This window comes from Crinia signifera, chromosome 19 (genome assembly GCF_055691185.1).
Source record: "Crinia signifera chromosome 19, ASM5569118v1, whole genome shotgun sequence".
In the NCBI taxonomy this organism is placed as follows: Eukaryota; Metazoa; Chordata; class Amphibia; order Anura; family Myobatrachidae; genus Crinia; species Crinia signifera.
Genome location: NC_139226.1, coordinates 135,280,330 through 135,304,929, shown reverse-complemented (window position 1 = coordinate 135,304,929; position 24,600 = coordinate 135,280,330). Strand labels below are relative to the sequence as shown.

Here is a 24,600-nt window from a genome sequence, read left to right as displayed (position 1 = left end):
AATCAGACTCAGTTTGAGTTTGAAAAAACTCAGGAGCCCGAGGTGTGCTCCCCACCACCAGTGCTGTGCCTAAACTCAGTATGTAACGCAATCTCAGCCTACTGAGCCTAGATTACTTATGCTATATGGGAGCACTACGGTAAATCCGACTCAGTATGTAACACACTCTCAGCCTACTGAGCCTAGATTACTAATGATATATGGGAGCACTATGGTAAATCAGACACAGTATGTAACACACTCTCAGACTACTGAGCCTAGATTACTAATGGTATATTTTGGGAAAGACACTTAACAGTCTCACTTAAAACAACATTAACCCCTAAAGTAAGGGGCACCAAAATAAAGAGCCAGTAATCTACATACTAAACTGAATATCTACATCACGGTTATTTTAATCACTTTTTCTTATCTTTATTCACCTTACTATCATTATAATGAGAGTATGTGAGTAGCACATCTCTCTTTTAGAAATCATTAATAAAAGTTACATTTTAAAGTGAATTGTATCAGTTGGAAGACCTATATAACTACCTGCAGTGTGCACCCACCCAATCTCTACTGATCCCTCCCCCCTTTTGTGTTACATACTGAGTCTGTATTATCATAATTCTCCCATATATTACTAGTAATCTACGCTCAGTATTCTAAGAGTGCATTACATACTGAGTCTGATTTACGATAGTTATCCATATATAATTAGTAATCTAGGCTCAGTAGGCTGAGAGTGTGTTACATACTGAGTCTGACTTACCGTAGTGCTCCCATATATCATTGGTAATCTAGGCTCAGTAGGCTGAGAGTGTGTAACATACTGAGTTTGACTTACCATGGTGATCCCATTACTCATTAGTAATCTAGGCTCAGTAGGCTAAGAGTGTGTTACATACTGAGTCAGTCTTACCATCGTGCTCCCATATATAAATATTCTAATTTAGGCTCAGTAGGATGCTGAGGCTGGGATTTAATGAGAGCCGATTATAGCATGTAGCGTTTGCTCACATTAAAATGTCCAAAGTTTTCTCCAAAACTCAGCCAATGTAACATGATTTAAGTACTGTAGCACACACTCTATATAACCCTCATACTACCTTCTTTCCTTCGAATGGTAGTAGGCATTTTTGTGAGATGAAATTGGTGGATTTATTAAATGAGAGAAGAGAGAGAGAGAGAGGTTGGTGTATTGTTTGAAGAGGTATTGTAGGGATTGGAGCACACACGGCTCCAGGAGAGGCTTCAGAGAGAGTAGGAGGCTACTGCTGGAGGAGAAGGAATCGGAAGAAAAGGACGTCATGTCCTAGTAGCAGCCTGTGTTGGACACAACCAGAAGAGTGTGAGAAGGATGAGGTGATGGAGAGTGCTGTGGAGGTCCCTGTTGAGGAGGATACTTTATCTGCATGTAGCTTTATGCAGAAAATGGCTCCCTGTTCATGCCATGGAAAAGATTTTCCCATGCCCACTAGGTGCCCAGACGCACATGACCCATGCTTCCCAGAAGCAGGCCATTTTTCTTTTCTTTCTTTTTAAAATGTTCTATCATTTGCAGGTCTTTCTTATGTGCTGTCAGCACCACCGTCACCTTCTCACCAGCACCTCTGGGTTTGCCACTTTTAGGGTTGGTGGAGCCTACAACCATGTGCCCCAGTCAGAGTTGTAGCAACCATCATCACCCACCACACATGACACCGTTCCCACTGTGGATAAACTGACTTTGTTCCTCCACCACTTTTGGAGCATCAAACCACAATCGCCTTCACTGGGCATCTAATGTGGCACTACAACATAACAGTGGCACAGGGCACTCTCTCAGGTAGTGCATGCCATGTCTTCTATGTTGACCCAGATGATACAGGAGAGGTTGCAGGTATCCCAGGAACAAGGGCACGTGACAAGGGAATACAGGCAGTGGATCTTGGAGCAAGCTCAGGTGATGATGGCATTGTAGAAGAAGTACTCTTCAGAGGCAGTAGGAGGAGGGGCACCAGGAGGTCAGGGCTTACATTGTCCCAATGACTTTTTAAAATCTCTATTTATGTTTGTGTTACAAAGATTCTTTTTCCACCACAAAAAAATAATAATTCAGTGAAGTTAAGTTATTTAACCAAAACATGTTTTTGAGGTTTCCATATAAAACATAAATTATTTTAAAAGTCTAAAAATATGTTTAGTTCTGATGTGTTTAAATTAGCTGGAAACACTGTATCAGAACATTTTTCTGCAGATCCAGTCACAATAGCATACATAAAATAGGCTTGCTGTATATCATTTTAATTAGCAAAAGCTGCTTGTGCATCAGATTACAATAGCAATGTGCATAAATGAATACAACAGGGATAATTTGAGCAATTGCCTTGTAGAATACATGAGTTATTTAGAAAGGCCTATTTTGAAGTTTTAATTAATTCTTACAATATTTGTTACAAAAAATGTGCTTTAATTGTACAGTTATACAGGTTGAGTCTCCCTTATCCGAAATGCTCGGGACCACGAGCATTCCGGATAAGGGAATTTTCCAGTTTTTGGAATAATTTTTTTTTTAGGCAGACTTACCTGCCCCTGGTGGGTCCCTGATGGTCCCTCGGGGTACATGGAGTCCTCCGGCGTCCATGGCAGGCCTTCAGCATCCTTTGCGCGAGATCCCAGGCGCGCCGGTGACGCTGAAGGCCTGCCATGGACGCCGGAGGACTTGGTAAGTATTAAAAGAGGGTTGGGGGGGGGGGACAATTTTTTTTTTAATTATTCCAAAAAAACACGGTTTTTGGAATAATTCGGATACGGGATGCCCGGATACGGGATACCCGACCTGTAATTGATTTTCCCCATTGATTGCTAATGTAACAAATCACAATATAGCCAGTAATTAAATTACTTTAATCTAGTGTGTATGGGGCATTGCATGCTGTCTAGGTATAATTTGAAATAATATTTTAAAGAATTTTAGTTATTAAATCAAGTTTGCGTACATTAAACCATTAGAGGTGTCACTGTTTCGGGCTCAAATCTTTTCAGATCCATCTTTTGTAATTTTCCCTATTTTAATATTTGGGATTTGGAAGACTTAACTATTAATTATACCATTAAATATAGTTTATTATAGTTTTCCTGCAAATTGTATCAACAGATTAGTCCAGTCCAAGTGCTATATAGCCAGTCAGTAACCCAGCCTCCAGATAGTCTGCTGATAAGGCCAGGCTGTACTTGATAGAGCAGAACCTCATTTGTTTTACAGTGAAAAGCAGCCACTTCCCAAAATACTTTTTATAATTTTGCATTATTAGAAAGATTTAAAAAAAGAAATATTTTTTTAAAATAAACTTTATGTCTCGTGATAAGAATTGTATAATAGTTTGTAATATTTAGTACATGGCTGATTGATATAGAAGGTAAGAATAGCTACAAGAGATCAGCTGGTATTATTAGGTGTTTGACGGAATCATCCAGACAATGGTCACCACTCACATCCTAAATATTCCCCTTGGCAGCTGTCAGGAACATCAGTTGTTTATAATCTGTGAGATCACTCTCTACCTTTCTATCAAGTAACTCACAGGAGATAATTTCAAATCCATCATTGGTTAGGGCCTTTCGTGCAAAAATATCATCGTATTTGAAAATATGTAGCCTATCATTACCAGCAGTGTAATAGGTGGCATTTAAGGTTCCAATTACAATAATATGACCACCAGGTTTAATCATCTTTGTTATCTTCCTCAGGTTTGTGATGTACTCTTGTTGGTCTTGACTAACTACATCCAGCAGAGACACTGTTATTAGACAGTCGGCTTGTTGTAAGTTGTCCACGAGATTATCTTGCTTCATGTCACATTTCCCAATGTGTGTAATTGTTTCCTTTAACTTGTCTTTCTTTTTATGTTCTTCAGCACTAAAAAAAAAAAAAAACAGGTACTTATGTATTATCTGGGCGCCCGATTTTATCATTGCATGCCACTACTTAAGGCATGCGATGCGATTTTTCATTGTAAAGACCAGATTTTTAATTGTATAGTCACCCATGGGTGATTTTATACCCATGAGTTATTTTTTTTTGTGAATCATCCTTTATGTTTTTATTTGTTTAGAATCTTTTACCTGATACCTGCCAGCTTGGCAGCAATCTTGCATGCATGAGTCCAATCAAACGCCCCAGTGCGGGTGTCCACCCATTTGTTGAGTTCCATTATACAGGACTCTGTCAGTTTTAGTATTGTGATCACTTGAAAATATTCATAAACACCAAAAAGATGATGAACGAAGGATCCCAAACTGATGTCAATCAAAGTTTCTCCTTTAATCCGGCCTGCGGGGAAAGACTCAGATAAGCAGGAATGCAACATTCTATATAGTAATAGTGACTCAACGGCAAAGAAAGATTCATTAATGTACTAATGTTAATGTTAATGAATAAGAGTTAGGTGGGGAGGGGAGGAGGCTTCACTAGGGTTGTGTAATAACTCATAGGGTCAGCCCCCACCTCCACAGACCTCCTCACATATCACCTCTCAAGGAATCCTCAGTAATGTTTTTGGATTAATTTTAATAGTTAATTATTATTCCTGTATATAATTTAATGTAATGGTACAGATATAAAAAGCTAACAAAATTAGCATTATACCTTAAAAAGACAATATCATACACACAGCGCTCTCACTGCCTAAGTAAGCAACCCTGCAACACCACTTATATAAAATATATATATGTTAGAAAAAAGCAGAGGTGCGCTCCATATTGTAAAACTATTTTTTAATAAAACACAAAACTGTGTCACAGTACATAATATCAATAAAGACTCATACCAAGTGGGTAACCGCTGTGGGCTTGTTACCACAAGATTCAATATTGATGCACCCGGGCACAACTCCTGTCACCTTCCAAGCACCACAGGATCACAGTCACACGCCAGCTACACACCAGGTGGAACGGCATGTCGTCAACTCCAAGCGAGAGTGGACGCGGCAGGGTGAACCAGGTACAGCTAAAGCTGCCGTCACCAACCCAGATCTAACGCACTTCATATCAAACTTTGTCAGAGGGCGTGGTTGGGGATGGGCAGCTTAATGTTTTAAAATTCATAGTGACCAATTAGATTTCAAAGGTGCGGCATCACTAATTACCATTTTACACAATAGTGATAAAGCATATACAGAGCATTTTTGCATAAAGGACAAACAGAGAAAATAAATAAAATCAGAATTGAACAATATATATACTTTTACTATATATATATATATATATATATATATATATATATATATATATATATATATATATATATATATATATATATATATGAGAAAGGATCCGGCACAGCAGGACTTAGGGTAGCCAGAGGGTGTTAGACGTGCCCAGGTGCCAGCGATAGGGACCTTTCAGCCCCTTGTAGATAAGCAGGGAAAGAACAGGCACTCAGGGTCTTGTTAGTGGTTAAAGCAGAGACTGTTTATTCAGTCAGAACGTCCGTCTACGTTTCGGGGTCTCCCCCTTCGTCAGGACAGGTAAGTGGTATAACAGATTACCACTCGATAGGGCAACATGAAGTATGTTGGAAAACCTCCTACTGCAGGAGGACACAGTAGGAGGTTTTCCAACATACTTCATGTTGCCCCATCGATGATTATGTGTACTTTGCTGACTCATGCTCCTTGATAAAGGTCCGCCTATATTTGACCGAAACGTCGGAGTATCATTGAGCACAATATATTGTACCAATTTATTGGATGACTAATAAATCAAAATATTTGGATTACAACAAGTTTATGACTTTACTTAGGAGAGTGCCTATTTTCTCCCCGGAGAAACCCTTGGATTATATATATATATATATATATATATATATATATCTATGTGAAGATTGGATGAGAAGCGCCACTTGTGTTTACCCAAATTCCAATAAATAAACAATATACCCTCAATAAAGGGTGTCTGCCAGTCTTTAAGAAAAAAGCAGTGGTAAGCTGCTCATAGGAAAACTGTAGACAATGGATAAAGATAGCGGCGACTAATTGTTTAAAAACAGATTTAAAAAGAGGTTACTGATCTGGAATGAAAGAATATTTTAGAGGTATTCTTATAAAAATATTAAATTTATTTCAAAGGGATAATAAGGAGCAATTTCTTAATAAAACAATATGGACAATATTAAGACAAGTATATAAATATAAATATAAAAGTGAATGAATATATGAGATAAAATCGCTTAACTTAAGGATGTATTTGGAGGCTAGGATCACCCAACGCGTTTCGTCCTGTCAGACTTCATCAAGTTTGATGAAGTCTGACAGGACGAAACGCGTTGGGTGATCCTAGCCTCCAAATACATCCTTAAGTTAAGCGATTTTATCTCATATATTCATTCACTTTTATATTTATATTTATATACTTGTCTTAATATTGTCCATATTGTTTTATTAAGAAATTGCTCCTTATTATCCCTTTGAAATAAATTTAATATTTTTATAAGAATACCTCTAAAATATTCTTTCATTCCAGATAAGTAACCTCTTTTTAAATCTGTTTTTAAACAATTAGTCGCCGCTATCTTTATCCATTGTCTACATATATATATCTATAGATATATATATATATATATATATATATATATCTATATATATATATATATATATATATATATATATATATATATATATATATATGGACCTATAACGCTATTCAAACTAGAATAACATAAATCCAACACAGATCTATTTAAAGAGACAGATCCAAAAGTATAAATAAATCACGCTGTAAACATGTGTGAATAAATCAGAATAAGTCGGTGATATATACATACACTGTAACAATAGATTCATCTAGTGCTAACTAGGATAAAGAAAGCTCATAGATACTATCTTTAACAAACCATTTAAAAACATATAATGAACTAAAAAAATTAATTAATTGCGGTAAATGAGGGAAAAAAGGACATATATATATATATATATATATATATATATATAGATATAGTGCAGGATGCGGCGGCACTCAGAGACGATCACACGTGGTTAAAAGTGCAAAAAACTTTTATCTACGTTTCGGGGTTCAAGACCCCTTCGTCAGGATCCTGACGAAGGGGTCTTGAACCCCGAAACGTAGATAAAAGTTTTTTGCACTTTCAACCACGTGTGATCGTCTCTGAGTGCCGCCGCATCCTGCACGATATTCATGGTGGCTGGGCCACTAACGGAAGGCACCTGGGCAAAGACACCCCGTCATCTGGGGCAACGGAGTGCCGGGGGTAACTGGACTATATATAAATATAGATATATATATATATATATATATATACACACAGGAGCAGAGGGGGGGGGGGTCCGGCAACTCCACTGAAAGTTCTGTTTGGCGGGTGCCCGCATTCCGCTAATAAATCAGCAATACACAGTCCAGAATAAGCCGCACTCCAGCCTTGAAATAAACAATTTTCTTTTAATAATCACAGCAACAGCAACGTTTCAATACTTTTCAGTATTTTCCTCAGGCTAGTGAACACTACAAATGACTGACCTTTTATGTGTAACAACCTGCGTCTGTCCAACGACGTGGACGCCGGGACACGTGACGCTCCCCAGTGATGTCATGTGATGCGGCCAATGTGCGGCAATAGCCGTCACTCGCCGTTACTATGGTGATGAGGCAAACAATTCACAATTTAAATGGTGCATACAAAAACATATAATAGAGGAATCCAGCACTGGCGCTGACTCTTCACTCTATCTAAACATATACAATTCACAGCACATATTAATATCATGGAACTGCTTGACCTATTGATGTTACATACTAGTTAAAATGCATTGAATATACATCAAATATACATCAAGTGAGAACTCCTACTCCTGAGGCTTCATTTAAGCTGCGTGGGGCTAAAGTGCCCAGATACATGATCCACTTACTTTCTAATTGCAATAGGCGTAAGCCCCAATTGCCACCCCTTATTGATGCCTCCACATGATCTATCATGCGAAATTTGATGCTCGTTAAACTATGGCTCATCTGTGCAAAATGACGAGCCCCTGGTTGGGGACTAGACCCAGTTACAAGCGCTGCCTTGATCGCTGAACGGTGCGCGCTCATACGCTCTTTGAAAGCGCGCTTCGTTTTACCTATGTAGCTCTTTCCGCAAGGACACAGGATTTGATATACTACAAATTTAGAATTGCAATTTAAGGTATGTCTGAATTCCAGTGGTTTACCTGACTGGGGATGGTAGAACATAGTACCGGGGATAAGGAATTTACATGTTACGCATGTGCACCTTATACACCCTAACACTTTTTTTCTTATGCTGTTTTTTTCTGCCGGAGTGTAGGTTTTTACTAACATATGCCGCAGATTTTTTTATCTTTTATAGCACGATAAAATTCTGGTTGTAGACAATTTTAGATCAGGATCTGATTTCACCAGAGACCAATGTTTCTTTACTACCTTAGTAATGTCAGGGCTAGAATTGGTGTAGGTGCTAACCCAGGGCACCATGCTCTGGTTCTCTAACGTGACCTGTTTTAACTTAGGTTTTAACAATGACTCTCTGTCTAATGCCTGCACCTGTTCTTTGGCAATACTAAGTGCTTTTTTGTTGTAACCTCTTTTGATGAATTTCTCTACCATGTCTGTCATCTGAACTTCAGCCTGTTCATTATTGTAATTAATACGCTTTACTCTCATTAGTTGGGACCGGGGTAACCTGCAAATTGTCCCCTTCGGATGGCAACTCATTGCATACAGCAGGTTGTTCCTGTCAGTTTTTTTGGAGTAAGGCTGGTACTTAATATTCCCTCAGTCACAGAGATTTTGACATCTAGAAAATTTACGGTCGACCTGCACTTTTCATAAGTAAATTTAATTGGCCTGGGGCCCGCATTGTGTTCCTCCAGCAATTTATCGATCACCGTTACTAGTCTTTGCTAGGGATTCAGTATGAAATCCCGGCGTTCGGGATCCCGGCGTTCAAAATCCCAACGCCGGAATCCCGACCGCCGAAATCCCGACCGCCGAAATCCCGACAAGGTGGGGACGTGGATCGCTGCGCTCGCCATGCAGCGGGCCCGGTGCCTCGCTATGCTCGGCACGCTAATTTATTCTCCCTCCAGGGGTGTCGTGGACACCCACGGAGGGAGAAAGTGCCGGGATTTCGGCGGTCGGGATTCTGAACGCCGGGATTCCGACCGCCGGGATTTTAACTGCATCCCCTTGCTAGAACAGCAGCAGATCATCTATGTAGCAAGAGAAGAAAATAATCCTCTCTGCTACATCTGGCTGATTAAAAAATACTTGCTGCTCTACCTGAAACATAAAAATGTTTGCCAGGGATGGCGAGACCGCCGACCCCATGGAGCATCCGTTTTTTTGAAGAAAGAACATATCTCTGTAAATAAAGAATTTTTTTTCCAATACAAATTGCAATAATTCAACAATGAGTGATACATTAGGGCCTGAGTAATAAGCATTATCCGTGATAAACCTTTGGGGAATAGCTGTGTACAGCCTGCTTACATCGATAGTGAACAGCCCTACTTCCCCCTCCAACTTGAGGATCTCTTTCAACCTATTCAGTAAGGTCATAGTGTCCAACAGATATTTAGAGTGAGTCCTTATACACGGTTGTAACAGGCCGTCTATGAATACTGATTTTCGATGTGTCAGTGACTCTCTGGCCGACACTATAGGCCTTCCCGGGAGGTCTTCAAGGGACTTGTGTATCTTGGGGATACAATAAAACGTTGCTACTAATGGATATGAAGGTAGTAGTTTTTCCATCAGTTCTGTAGGTATCATTTTTTCTTCCACTGCTCGGGTTAAAATGTCCTTTAAATGTCCTTTAATTCTTTATGGAATTTAGCAGATGGATCTGCTGGTAACTGGCAGTTTGTCTTGTAGATGTTTCATTACTTGTAGATGGTATTTGGAGGAGTCCTGAATCACTAAGGCTCCTCCTTTATCTGCCGTCTGAAAAGTTAAAGCTCATAAGCTGTGATTATTAAAAGAAAATTGTTTATTTTAAGGCTGGAGTGCGGCTTATTCTGGACTATATAATTATTCACCCCTTGATGAAGTCTTAAATGACGAAACGCATTGGGTACTGCCTGCTGACTCCTCCCTAAATAGATAAGTTCTGCTTTTACACTTTGTCTTATAACTTTTTGTATATCTCTGATTTTTTTAGCGCTAACACATGTAGGCAATTTTTTTATTGAGCTTCGCATTTTTTACACTGTTGTTTTTCTATGTTAATTTCTTGTACTGTTTGTTCTTATATTCAATGCTATTGTGCATTTTTTATATGTATAAAATAAATTCTTATATGTTTAAAAAAGAAACACGTTTCTTATACAGGTATTTGTAGTCGCTTAGACCTCTATCCAATCCATTGTATATATATATATATATATATATATATATATATATATATATATATATATATATATATGTTAAATGAAATCATGAAGCAATTAATATAAATTACATAAACTTTTGCGATTAATGAAGGGGGTAATCTCATACTCTTCATTTAGCCCTGAAGGTGTAAGACTGTTCAGGGTAAGAATCCAGAAGGTTTCGCGTCTAAGCAAGGCCAGATTCCGATCACCACCTCTTTTATTAACAGGTACTATCTCCAATGCTTTGATCTTGGTACCCCAAGGGTTACAGTTATGGCTGTTCTTATAATGCCTAGGAACACTATGATTGATAACACTGTGTTTAATGTTCCTCAAATGTTCCATAATCCGCACCTTCAATGGGCGCTTGGTCTTTCCAATATAATTAAATCCACACGGGCAAGTTAACAAATGTACAACGTAAGTCGAATTACAGTTAATATATTGGCTTATTTTAAATATTGTACCATTGGGTGATATAAAAGAGGAACCTTTTTGTATAAAGGAACAAATTTTGCACCTGCCACAAGCAAAACAGCCCTTTAAAGACAAAAAGGATTGACTCTTTGATGTCCAAGCGCTAATAGCCTTGGCCCTTGTAAATACAATTTTTGGAGCATCATCTATATGGGCACCCAAGACTGAGTCACACTTAAGAATATGCCAGTGCTTTCTCAAAATATTAGAGATTTGTTTCTCACCATCGTTATACTTAGTGATGAACAAAAAATCTGTCTTTTTTTCCTCATTATTTTTCATTTTATACTGGAGGACTTCTTCCCTGGACCGACTCTCTGGCTTTTGTAAGTGCTGATTACACAACTTTAAAGGGGTAACCCCTTTCCCTGAATCTCTGTGTATAAATACCCACTTGAGCATCAAAGGTTTCAAGGTTAGTGCAGTTCCTGCGTAAATGCAGGAACTGGGAAAATGGGATATTGTTTTTCCATGACTTCGAGTGACAGCTTTCATACTCAAGATAGCTATTGCTATCCACACTTTTAAAAAAGGTGCAAGTTTTAACATAGAATACCTGGGGAAAGTTTTCAACACTAAGCACTAGATCAAGAAATTAGATTTTTGCAGTCTGGAAGTTAGATGTAAATTTCAAGTTAAATTGATTAACATTTAATTCCATCATAAATTGGTTAAATTCGATTTCATCACCATTCCATATCATAATCATATCGTCTATATACCAACGAAAAAAAATGAATTTTAGGGGCCAATGTACCTTTAAGAAGTTCACATAGATTAGCCACACATAGATTAGCCAGGCTGGGGGCACAGATCGTCCCCATCGCTGTGCCCCACAGCTGGATGTACCAATCTCCCAAAAATTAAAAATAATTGTGTGTGAGTACAAAACCAAGGCAATCACACACAAAATTCCTAGCTGTAAATGATACAGATGGATCCCGAGTAAGGACTGATCTAACTGTCTCAATTCTACCTTCATGGGGGATGGCTGTATACAGTGACTGGACATCAATAGATGCCCAGTTCCAGCCACTCTCCCATACGATGGTATCAATGAGTTGTAACATACGAGTGGAATCTCTCACATATGTGTTTAGTTCAGGTACATAGTGCTTGATGACAGAATCCACAAACTTGGAAACTCTCGAAGTAAGTTTCCGAAGTAAATTTCGGCTGTACTGCAAAAGCAAGTTTGTTATATATGCCCTCCAGTGTCCCTGCAAGCTGGTATACTTGGGAAAGACAACACGTATGCTGAAGGAGAGACTAAATCAGCACCATTCTCCGAATTAAGAAAAGTACAAGTCCAGACATCGCTCAGAGTGAGCTCAAGAATTTGCCAGGCACTTCCTGGAGAAATCCCATAAAGTCAAAGACTTGAAATGTACAATCCTGGATCATACGCCACCACTCAAGTGTGGTGGAGATAGAGAGAAATGATTACTCCAACGAGAACTCGCCTGGATTTTCAGGCTTAACTGCCAGGACCCCCTGAGCCTTAATGAGGACTTTAAAATGGGATGCTTCTTGTGACATTTATACTTGACATGATGGTCATCTCATTCTTTTTCCCTTTTTTTCTTGTTTTTTCTTTAATGTTTTTCAAAGTTTGTTATTTTTCATAACACTTTTGGTACTTGTGTATTATCACGGCGCCCAGTTTTGCTACGTACGGCACCGTAGGGAAATCGCATCGCATCGCATCGCATGGGCCATTTAAGGGTCATGCGATGCGATGTGATTTTTTACTGTAATTTATTCACTGCTCTCTCACCCCTGGGGCATCGCATCGCATGTCCCCCCCACTATCAATGCCACCCCAAAGTGTGGCGAGCGGCGGTGGAATGCGTCCTCCGCCCTTTTTATTCCCCCACTATCCATGTCGGTGTGGAGTTGATTTTATATAGAGCGGCGAGCGCAGTGCGGCGAGCGGACGCAGATTACTTTACATGTATTCCACGTCCGCTCGCCACGCTTCAGGCTCAGTGGCTTGCTGCGCTCACCACACAATATAAAATCAACTCCACTCCGACGTGGAGAGTGGGGTAATGAAAACGTCGGAGGACACGTTCCGCTGCCGCTCGCCACGCTTCAGGGTGGCGTTGATAGTGTGGGGGGGTGCCTAAAACATGATTGTATGTCATACAATCATTTTAAGGTATATGTCATGGCATCGCACACCCTGTAAAATCGCATGCGATCGCATGTGATTTAAAATCTCATGCGATTGCATGCGATTTTGAGGGAGGTGCGATGCCATGCAATGCGATCCCCCGGGGCTGAAAGAGCAGTGAATAAATTACATAGGAAAATCGCATCGCACATCGCAGGGCACTAAAAATGGCCCATGCGATGCGATGCGATTTTCCTATGCAGAATAGCCCACTAAGCAAATAGCTTAGTGGGCGCCGTGACAATACGCAAGTACCCACTTTTTTACTGACATTAATATTTGATTGCATACACCCCACGCTGGTGGTATCATATTGTTGGCTCCTGATACACTACATAGGGGCACTTGTTACCCACAACTTTGTTAGCCTTGCTTGGATTCTAACAGGCTGACTTTACTGAGGTTCAAGATGTTGACACCACCGTGTGTCATCGGTCAGTGTGGTAGACACCTTTGTGTGTCTAGATATATCTGCTTAATTTAAAGATTTCCAATAACTTATCTGCTTAATTTAAAGATTTCCAATCACTACCCATGATACAGACCATGCAATCTTCCAATCATGCGCTTGTGTTTTTATTTCTTCCCCGACAATTGCACATTTATTGTATTCTCCCACTGTTGCCTTGTCCTACAGTAACAGTTGCTGCCGAGCACATATAGAAGATCACGGGGGTCAACAATAAGTAAGTTTGAGTATTCTGTGCAAACAAAATATGATTGTGTTTAATACCCCTTTCACACTGCACTTTTAAAACGGTATATTGCCGTTTTTTTTCCATTTTAAAACGTTTAAGGCTGCAGTGTGAAGGTGCCAGAGTTGATTTACTGGTTAAAGTTAACTGATATTTCAACACTTTTAAAAAGCAGAGTCCTACACGTTTCAAAGCCGTTTTTTAGGCAGTGTGAACGGCTCTATTTCTATGGCTTGAAACGTGTCCCTTGGGGGTTAAACAGGTTGAATGTGTGAATGGTATTAAATGCTTTTTAAAACGGTTTTAACCTGCAATGTGAAAGGTCTTAAGGTTCAGAACCGTTTTAAAGTCCCATTAAAGAATACAGGGTCAATACCCGTTTCTGCAATGCGAAAGCAGTATAATTTACTATAAATAAATCTAAACACTTATTGTCACATTACAAGTACAACTATGTATAAAGATTGTTGTAATATTTTGATATTATGTAACCACTATTTATGTAACATCGTCAATTGTCAATTGAATATGTAACAGAACACCTTTATTGATCATGAATGGTCATCAGGGCTATAAACCTTTTTAAATAAAAGCTCTAATATGTCTTTATAAAGACATATGGGTAAGTTAAAATATTATTATATATTAGAACATACGCCAAAATAAATTGTTTTATTAAAAAAACCATAGTATACACATGCAGCCCCATGTATATTATACACCCAGCTGAGACTTTTCATGATTACGTCATAGGTTATCTTTAGGTTATCCGTTACCGGTTTGTGTCCTCACGGACCAGCACTAAGGGCCTTGTTCTAGTTCACTCTTTCTGACAAAATCCTTCTTAGATGGACAAAACCATGTGCACTGCAGGGGGGGGGGGGGGCAGATGTAAAATGTGCAGAGAGAATTAGATTTGGGTGAGTTATTTTGTTTCTGTGCAGGGTAAATGCTGACTGCTTTATTTTTACACTGCAATATAGATCTCACTTTGAAGTAAAACCCCACTCAAATCAATTTTTCTCTGCACAAGTAACATCTGCCCCACCTGCAGTGACAAGGTTTTGACCATCTAAGTAGGATTTTGTCAAAAAGAGTGAACTAGAATAAGGCCCTATATGTGCAAGCGCACAGTTTAAAACTGATCAGCTATGGTGAATGGACACCGGGATTCTATCTAGTGATACGCAAATCGCTGAAACACACTAATTGCGAATGCACCAACCCTAATCATCAAGTAAGGAATAGTTCCCGGAGAAGGAAATGACTCGCGGTGGAACGCATGCTGGAACACATCATGTCCACTGCTATAGAGTTTAATGACATTCAATAACCCAGTTACTAACCACTGTATGAACCCACGCCGTTTTTGTAAATTATTTATTTATTTTTCCGTTTTCTACACACTGAAGCCTGCACAGATCTGACTGATCCATGCAGGCTTCTGCCAAATACGCCAGGAAAATTAATTTTCCTGGTGTATTTGGCCGGCAATTAGCGGCAGTTTACCTTACGGCCACTTAGTAAATTAGGAATCAGGATTCTTTTGAACGGTGATTCCTATTCGCATTTACCGATGGCCTATACATTCGTATTTGTAAATATGAATACGAATTGTATTTTTGGCATAGTAAATGCCAAAAATACAAATATGCCTAAAAAAATTATTTTACTATACAAATAATTTTGTAGCTGTATTTGGCTTAGTTAATTTCCCCCATAGGATCAAAACTTCAATTTCTGGTGGGTTGCTGAATGAATATATACTTATTTGTATTATTAAATGGATTTGATAGTCCTGTTTTCTATTGTTAAATGGGTACTTATTTTCTAGCACGGCGCCCATCTCATAAGATTGTATGACTTAATTAAGGCATACAATCTATTCAATTGAAAAAAAATGTAATTGTATGTACAATATCGCATCTTATGGATCTCATCTTATGGATCTCATGGATCTTATGCATCCATAAGATGCATAAGATCCATGAGATTCATAAGATAAAAGATCCATCAACACCAACCCGAAGCGTGGTGAGCGCAGCGAGCCCATGAGGGGCGGCGGCACGCGTCCTCCAACCTTTTCATACCCCCACTTCGCTTCGGGTATGTATTTACATTCTTAGCTATACCTTACAATATTGTATAATATAATTTTGATCATGGTTCAAACGGCTATTTATATGTTTACTATTTACAGTCTATTCCCCTGTTGAAGTAATTTATGATGAAACACGTCGGATTCCATCAACTTTAAAAAAGGACAAATCAATGGATATTGTATCTGACTCTGATATGTTTTATGTTCTATGGTCTAATTAATTTTATATAAGCTTTCCCACTGTGTAATTGCATATTAAGGTGGTGGTTAATATTCATGCACACTCTAATTCTATACATTTCTATCTGTTTCAACCTCCACTAACAGAGATGTTATATAGAGTGCAGCTGCCATTTAGTGCAAACAAGGTCTTTTTGTCCTTTTTTTTTTTTTTTCAAAATTAAATTTTTATTAGTTTTTTTATGAAACACTTATAGGGAAAAGGGTACAGAATAGAGAAAAGGGAAGGGTGGGACGGTAGGGAATAGGGATAAATTCACGTAATTACCATTACAAAATATAGTCATGAGGCATAAAGGCAACACTATATAAAACACCAAGACATTCTATTAAGGTGTGGCTACCTGGTCAATTACACATGGGCACCGAGTACAAGAAAAATGAATCTGTTGTAGTATAAAGGAATAACTGGCGAAGTCACGAGTCGGCTGGGCATTCATGTCGCATGGAATCTTAGGATAGCTGTTCAGCAGGCTCACTTTAACGGGTGAAGGGATCTATAAGCATGCCAGGTGGACCATCGGGGAGTTTGATTAGAAGGGCTACCTCGTAACAGTAGACCAGCAGTTTCATATTCGTAGTGGGATTGGACCACGTGTTCGACTGCTGATAAAGTGGGGACTTGGGGGGTGCGCCAATATTGGGCAATCAGTAACCTGGTAGCTACTAATATATGGCCCATCACGTACCTATCGGACGGGGGGAGAGTTCCAAAATAAATATGTAGAAGTGCTAGTTTGGGCAGGGGGTGTATATAGTAACCTAGGACATCAGATATGAGGTTGAAAACTTCCGACCAGAGGAGGGCGAGGGTAGGGCAGGACCAGAAGATATGAATTAGGGTGCCAACACCACCACAGTTTCGCCAGCACATATTTGAGTGAGATGGCCAGATTGAGTGAAGCCTGGCAGGGGTGAGGTACCACCGATGAAGTAGTTTATAGAAATGTTCGATATGAGATGCACATTTTGACACATGAAAACAGTTATAGAACACTCCCTGCCACTCTTCAAGCAGGAGAGATCAGATTCCCACTTTACTAAGGCCTTTAATTTCTGGGGTGAATAAAGGTCTATGATGCAAGAGTACCATTTACTGATCCCCCCTTTACTACCTTTTCTATAGATTAAATCTTGGAGGTAATTTGGAATTACATACATTTTATTGGAGGCTTGTGTTACGCTATATAACCAGTGGCGAATTTGTAAGAACTTATAAAAGTCTCTATGTGGTAGGGAGAACCTAGATTGAAGTTGGCTAAAGGGTAGGAGATGGCCTTCGCTGGTTGCTTCGTTGAGTGAAACCATACCTCTAGATACCCAAGAGTCTAAATTCAGGTCCGGGATCAGGGACGCTAAGCCTGCCATCGACAGGTTAGGGGGTGGAAGGTGAACGTTATCTATTTTAGATACTAATTCCAACCAGGCCCTCTGTGCCGAATGAACCACCACCGAACGTGACAACAGACTATGGCCCTCACATTCTGGGAGCCAAAGGACATCGGCTAGAGGGAGGGGTGAAATTAAACCTACTTCTAATCGAACCCATGTTTTGGGGTTGCTATCTGCAAACCATGCGCTAATAGGGGAAAGAATGCACGCTATTTGGTATAGGTGTAAGTCCGGGAATGATAGACCTCCCTCTGATTTAGGGAGTGACATTGTAGTGCGAGCCAGCCTAGGTTTTTTTCCTTTCCAAACATATTTTATGAGAGCTGAGTTAAATTTAGAGATCAAGGCTTTAGGGAGTAAAATAGGGATTGTTCGGAATAGGTACATCATTTTGGGGAGGACCATCATTTTCAAAGCAGCTATGCGACCCACCCATGATACGTGATGCATCGTCCAATCTGATAATAGCATGGAGATTTTGCGAAGGAGGGGGAGGTAGTTGGTGGGTATGAGGTCTGAGACCTTCGGGGTGAGGTGGATTCCGAGATACTGCAGGCTTCTATCCTGCCAAGCGTAGCTATATTGGGTCTTCACTGATTGGAGAAGGGTAGAGGAAAAATTTATTGGAAGGGCTTCTGTTTTGGAGGTGTTTAATTTATAATATGAGGCAGCGGAGTATTGTTCCAGAGTCACGTGTAAATGTTGTAGCGAGGCCTCTGGATCTACTAATGTGAGTAAAACATCGTCCGCAAACAGACTAATTTTGTATTCTTTGCCAAAAACAGTGGGGCCCCGGATCAACGCATTGGATCGGATAGCTTCGGCAAGGGGTTCTATCGCTAAGGCGAAAACCAAAGGGGATAGCGGGCAACCCTGACGAGTACTTTTTGTCCTTTTTGTCATGTCTAGGTCTCAGGTCTTGCCGCACTTACCTGTACTTGCTCTGGTGCCTCCCTGTGAGGGATAGCCACCCTCAGGATACATGCAGTGTGATGAAGTGGCAATCAGAGAATTGGTAGTAGGGGGAGCAAGATTATATATTATAACAGGCGCTACTTCGGTCTAAAGGAGAGATATTAAGCACAAATCCAGGGCTAATTTCACCCAGCCCAAAGAAAGTATAAGCTCAAGAGTCATTTTGATGACATTTATTTAAAAAGTTCTTGATGCACAATAAATCAGGAGTCATCAATTCGGTACTTGTGTACTAGCACGGCGCCCATCACATCGCAGACCATATCGCATGCGATGCAATGCGATGGGATGCGATTATAAATTGTATAAGCACCCTAATGGGTGCTTACAATGCTTAAATGCACCCCCACGCCACCCCCAAGTATAAATACCGGGGTGGCTTTAAAATTGGGGGGGGGGGGGCATTAACCATACTTTTTACACATATTCAATGTGAAATGGGCCATATTGGCCCATTTCACATTGTCACCTATGTAAAATTGGGTTGATCGCATTGATCGTATCGCGGGCCATTATAATGGCCCGCGACCGACGCGATCAACCCGATTTTCACTTTAAAATTAATTTAACATTGTTCCCTTATGGGTACTTGTTTCCTAGCACGGCGCCCGTTTGGGTTGATCGCATGCCTTAAGTTAAGGTACTTAAGGCATGCGATGGACGCGATGGACCCGATTTTCTGACTTTAACAAACTCAATTGCCGGTAAAAGTGAAAATCGCGTTGATCGCGTCCATCGCGGCCCCTAATAAGGGGCCGCGATACGACCGACACGATCAACGCGATTTTCCCATAGGGAACAATGTTAAATTAATTTTAAAGTGAAAATCGGGTTGATCGCGTCGGTCGCATCGCGGCAACTTATTAGGGGCCGCGATGGACGCGATCAACGCGATTTTCACTTTTACCGGCAATTGAGCTTGTTAAAGTCAGAAAATCGGGTCCATCGCGTCCATCGCATGTTTTAAGTACCTTAACTTAAGATCAACCCCAACGGGCGCCGTGCTAAGAAACAAGTACCCATAATTGTAAGCATATACAATAGGAAAGACATTAATTCTATTTAACATCAATCAGTTTTTCAGGTTAATAAATGAAAATGAACAAATGGAGAACAGAATGATTTAGGAACAAATGGACAATAGAAGAAAAAGGCCTAGAATCTGCCAATGTTTTACAACCATTGAATTTGTAAAACATTTGAATAGACTTTTAATAGAAAAGTTTTTTTAGAGGATATATCATGGTACGTACCTTTAAAAATTCAATGATATTTTAACTTTTATTAGAGTTTTAATGGATTTCCTTGGTAGTTGAAGTTTAAAACGAGAAAATATTTTACTGTAAATAAATATAATATTAGAAAAGTATATAAGTTTTACGTGTATTTATTTGTATATATTATCATCTTAGAGACAAAAAAATTATTAATTAAATATACCTGTATTAGTTTGGCATGGGCATATGATCTGCCCATGTAAATCTGTGTCTAGGAGTTGGCATAAAGTTTTTTTATATATAGGATTAAGTAATTGATTGTAATATAAATTTAATTAAACGATAATTGAAAAATAGACATATACACCTACCATTTGTGATTGAGTAATCATCTTATTAACTTCATAAAGAACGTAGTGTACAGGGCCAAAGAATTAGTGTTTTATATATATATATATATATATATATATATATATATATATATATATATATATATGTGTGTGTGTGTGTGTGTGTGTGCACAATATAATATATGTTATATGTTGTTTTTGTGATTATATGTGATGCCGTTGCTGTTACATTTCCACTTGCTTTAATGGTGCCTTTGCCTCTCTATATGATATATACTTAGTGGCCGCTATGAAACAAAATGCAGCATGAGTATATATGTACTTAATTCATTGGTCACTGATATCATCTGGTGACCAGTGCTGCTGAATCAGTTCCAGTGGCTACATTTCCGGCCATCTGGAATGCATCACTGCATCACTTCCGGCGGTTGGAACGCACGGCCATGTTGTTCTGGACTTATGTGAATGCGGGCAGACGGACTGGCATGGCAGCTGAGATGCCTGGTGGATGCCAGGATCTGTGCATTTGGTGTGTATCTAAAAAGAGGGCATGGCCTCACTGCAAGAGACACGGTACTGCAGGAAAGAACTCCCTTATACCCAGTGCACCAATCCACATGCCCATACTGTACATTGGCCATCACAGGGGAAAAAGAAAATACCTGATTTATGCCCCATTATTTTACATTTTTCATTCCTTAGACATTATTCGACACACCCCATTATGCCACACAACTTAATGCCCCTACACATTTTGCCATACACAATAATGCCCATTACACATTATGTCACACACACCATAATGCCCCATACATATAATGACACACACCTCAATGCCCACTGTGGCCTGTCCCTAGTCATGGTGTTAAGTGGAGACTGTGTTCTTTTGGCATCTGTTGGGCAGGCAGGTTGAAGTGTCGGGCATTGTCAGGGACCTTGCTAGGCAACGGCTAAACTTCCGGCTCCTGAGCAGCGGCAGAGACACAGGTGGATGGTCACATCTGATGGATCCCATGCCGGGTGAATGGTGGGATTCTCAAATAAATTCCTGCCCAGCTTCTTCATCCACACCGGTTATAGTATATGTTATGACTGCCTTGGTCATGTAACTGCTTCTCCTTCCCCAACTGCAGTTCCTAGTGAATCCAGTGTCTGTTCTGTCAGCATTCCAGCCTGTTTCAGATTAGTCCTTGGAGTTGCATCTATTTCTGTGGAATTTTTTATGTTTTATGCCTTCACTGTGCATTGTTGCACCCGGTGTATTTACAGACTGCCCCCTGTGGTGCTACTTACACACATTATTCCCCCAGTGGTGCTGCTTATACACATAATGCCCCCTGTGGTGCTGCTTACACACATTATTCTCCCAGTGGAGCTGCTTATACACACAATGCCCCCAGTGGTGCTGCTTACACACATTATGCCCCCAGTGGTACTGCTTATTCACATAAAGTCACATTTGGTGCTGCTTATACACACAATGCCCTCTTAGGTGCTGCTTATACACATAATGCCCCCAGTGGTGCTGCTCATACACATAATGCCCACATTTCAAATATGGCACAGAATCATAAACCAGTCAGAGCTCACAGGCCGGCAGCGAATACAATGCACAAGCTCTGATTGGATGATGACAGGTGCTGCATTTGGAAGGTTCTGCAAATAAAATAATTTCTCTTTTCTCATCCCAACAACTTATCAGTTCAATCCCTTACTTAATATAGTTTATGATCCCCCCTCCACTTATATATTTACTGATCCTCTCAATTCTTCTCTTTATATATTTAATTGCCTTCTCTGACACCCACCATATCAAATACATTTAATAATCCACCTATATTTACACACTGACCTCTGTTGAACTTCGTGTCCCAGTAAGTCAATCTGATCCCTGCTTCCCATTGGTACCACCCCCCTGCTGCTCATTACTGTAGCCCCAGTTGCACATCACCCAGCAGTTACTAGGTATAGTCAGCACCGCCACTGGTGTACTAGGGAAGCAATCAGCACCGCAGACCACAGACTCTGCTACCAGCAGCTGCTACCACTGCCGGGAGTGCTGATACCGCCGGTGTTGACAGGAGTTGGATGGAAAGGTACCTGTACTCGAGCACTGTCTGGTGGGGGTTAGTAAGTGGGGGAATCAGGGTGTTTATCTCCTGGTTCCTCCCATTAATCCTGTGCTGCCACATGCAATAAGTTTTGCAGGAGATACAGGTGCAACCAAAGCACTTGCTGAGGGAACATCCTTTGTGGTGTTTCCCCGATAAATCCGCTTCAAATGAAAGTTTCACCTGTTCCCATTATGCACAGCTGAGGATCAGTGTAGTTACCCTGTACGTTATAAAGGTCACCATGTCAGCTACAATAACATGCTACTGTATATATCTGAGGAAACAATACTGATACGCACCTGTTGCTAAGGCGCTGTGCAGCTTCTCCATAACAAACACCACGGACTCAGAACTGTACTCACTGCCTTCCTTAAAATAAGAGTGAAGGAAGTCCCTGGAATCCATCCCATCCTTATGGTAAAGCTTCAGGGCAGGTTTGGCTTCCATCCTCCTGTCTTCTCTCACACTGTGCAGGACGAGACTCTGATCTGTAACATGTATGACTCTTTTATTTATATGTACAATATAATATAAGTTAATTCATCTCATCAACGTGTTCTCATACTCAGCTGACTATGAATGTATCACCTTTGGCAGACTTGTTATTGATAATAATGGTTAAATAAATATATGACCTCACCATGTGTTAATGTTCCGTTACAATGTGCAATAAAGCAACAATAATTTGGTTTTGGTTATGGTTACCCACCCACACCCCATCTAGGTAAATCTGTGTACACATGGGGGCGATAGGGGCTGAAATCGCTGGGAATATGGTCGCTGGCGACCATATTGCCAGTGATTGGGAGTGTGCCCCGGCGATAAATCGCCGGGTGTGCGCTCCCGTTTTCAGCCCCATTCTAATCGCTGGTCGCATGAGTTTGCTCCTGTGACCAGCTGATTACCTCTGCGACACCGCCCGGCAGAGGTTCTCTTTCATCAGCGACCATCTCTGGTCGCTGATGAAAAGGAGAAACTGAGCAATATATCTCCCCCGTTTGTACGGGGCTTAAGCTTGTAAAGACATACCCATCATTTATACAGACCTAGCAAACAACATAGGACTATTATTATCACTCACATCTAAAGATATAGCATGTGACATAAGACTATTATTTTCCATAATTGATAAAGATCTAGAATTATATAAAAAAAAATGATACTCTGAATAGTTCCTGCTGAACAAATAATACTGGACACACTGTTCAACTTGTGTAAATTTTATACCATTAAAATGTAATTACACAGATAATGGCCACTAACATAATGGTCATACATAACAAATATATTCACAAATAATAAACAATACAATAAGAAATTAATAATGTGTTCCCAGTAATATTTGTTCAGCAGAACAAATATTTTTTACCCAGCAGCGCATAGCGTCATATTTTCTTTTTAATGCTTATAGTCTTTAATTGTGAGTTTAGGAGAACTCACCTGACGCATGCAGCAGCTGTTTTAAATATATTCCTTTGGAGATATATATCCTAAATATAACATTAAGCGCCAGGATTTGTGGTTTTGGTCTGGTTTTGACCCTACCAAGCCTACATACAAACCCTTTTTCTTGTACAAATACAATTATCCCCTATAACCTGGCATAGGGGGTTATTTTGGTTCACTATTTCTGACAAAATCCTTTACATGGTCAAAACCATGGGCACTGCAGGTGGGGTAGATGTTACTTGTGCAGAGAGAGTTAGATTTGGGTTGGGTTTTACTTCAAAGTGAGATCTATATTGCAGTGTAAAAAAAAAAGCAGATGGTATTTACCCTGCACAGAAACAAAATAACTCACCCAAATCTATTTCTCTCTGCACGTGTTACATCTGCCCCACCTGCAGTGCACATGGTTTTGTCTATCTAAGAAGGATTTTGAGGTCCCCTCATTTGCAGGTTTTCAGTAGAAAAGTTTTTTTGGGGGTGGCCGAATTGCATTGTCTGAAAACGAAATGCATGAGAAACAAGGAAATATCACATAAAATATCAGTTTGTCACTCCTGATATTAATTATCTTTTGATTAATTCCCCCAAAGCAAGAGAATATCTTACCTGACAATGATTCCACAGGGTAAAAAGAGACCTTTCAAAGTGATTGAGCCGCTTGAACAGAACAAAATAATTATTATAGAGATCTTCTCCGTGGGTTGTGTTATACCAAGATGTATCCTTAGCACTGAATACCCAATACCTGTCCTTAATATATAACTGTTCTCAGACATGTAAATGTGCAGCACATGGTGCTCATGTATAAACATGAGGGGAACAGGTGATGAGCGTGGGTGAATAAGTAATGCACAGGTGACAGTCTTGTGTCAAAATATCATGAAACATAAATGGAATCAGTGAAATCAGTAATTAGTAATTCCCCCCAGGTGCTGAAAAGCCATGCAAAACATATATTCCCCAGCACACCAAGATGCATCAGGTGATAGTAATCTGTAAATATTTTACCATTAGGTAAAAGACATCTTAATATGTAGGGAACAT

At 39.9% G+C, this 24,600-nt stretch overlaps 1 protein-coding gene across 1 annotated transcript; it reads right to left on the bottom strand.

The window, feature by feature from the left end:
* Positions 1-2,758: 2,758 nt before the first annotated feature.
* On the bottom strand, positions 2,759-24,037 carry LOC146042186 (nicotinamide N-methyltransferase-like). Its single transcript, XM_083162113.1, has 4 exons — positions 23,909-24,037; positions 22,407-22,595; positions 4,090-4,297; positions 2,759-3,883 (listed from the first exon to the last, which is right to left on the bottom strand). The coding sequence occupies exons 2-4, from the start codon at positions 22,552-22,554 to the stop codon at positions 3,463-3,465; spliced, it is 777 nt and encodes a 258-aa protein (XP_083018239.1). The 5' UTR covers positions 22,555-22,595; positions 23,909-24,037; the 3' UTR covers positions 2,759-3,462.
* Between the last annotated feature and the right edge of the window lie 563 nt (positions 24,038-24,600).

Bases quoted from the DNA above. Each gene is read 5' to 3' on its own strand.
- LOC146042186 (XM_083162113.1), bottom strand. From the start codon at position 22,554: ATGGAAGCCAAACCTGCCCTGAAGCTTTACCATAAGGATGGGATGGAT. The intron at 4,298-22,406 runs GTGCGTATCAGT...CTTTCCCCGCAG, and splicing joins GCACAGCGCCTTAGCAACAG to GCCGGATTAAAGGAGAAACT. The intron at 3,884-4,089 runs GTAAAAGATTCT...TTTTTTTTTTAG, and splicing joins GCCAAGCTGGCAGGTATCAG to TGCTGAAGAACATAAAAAGA.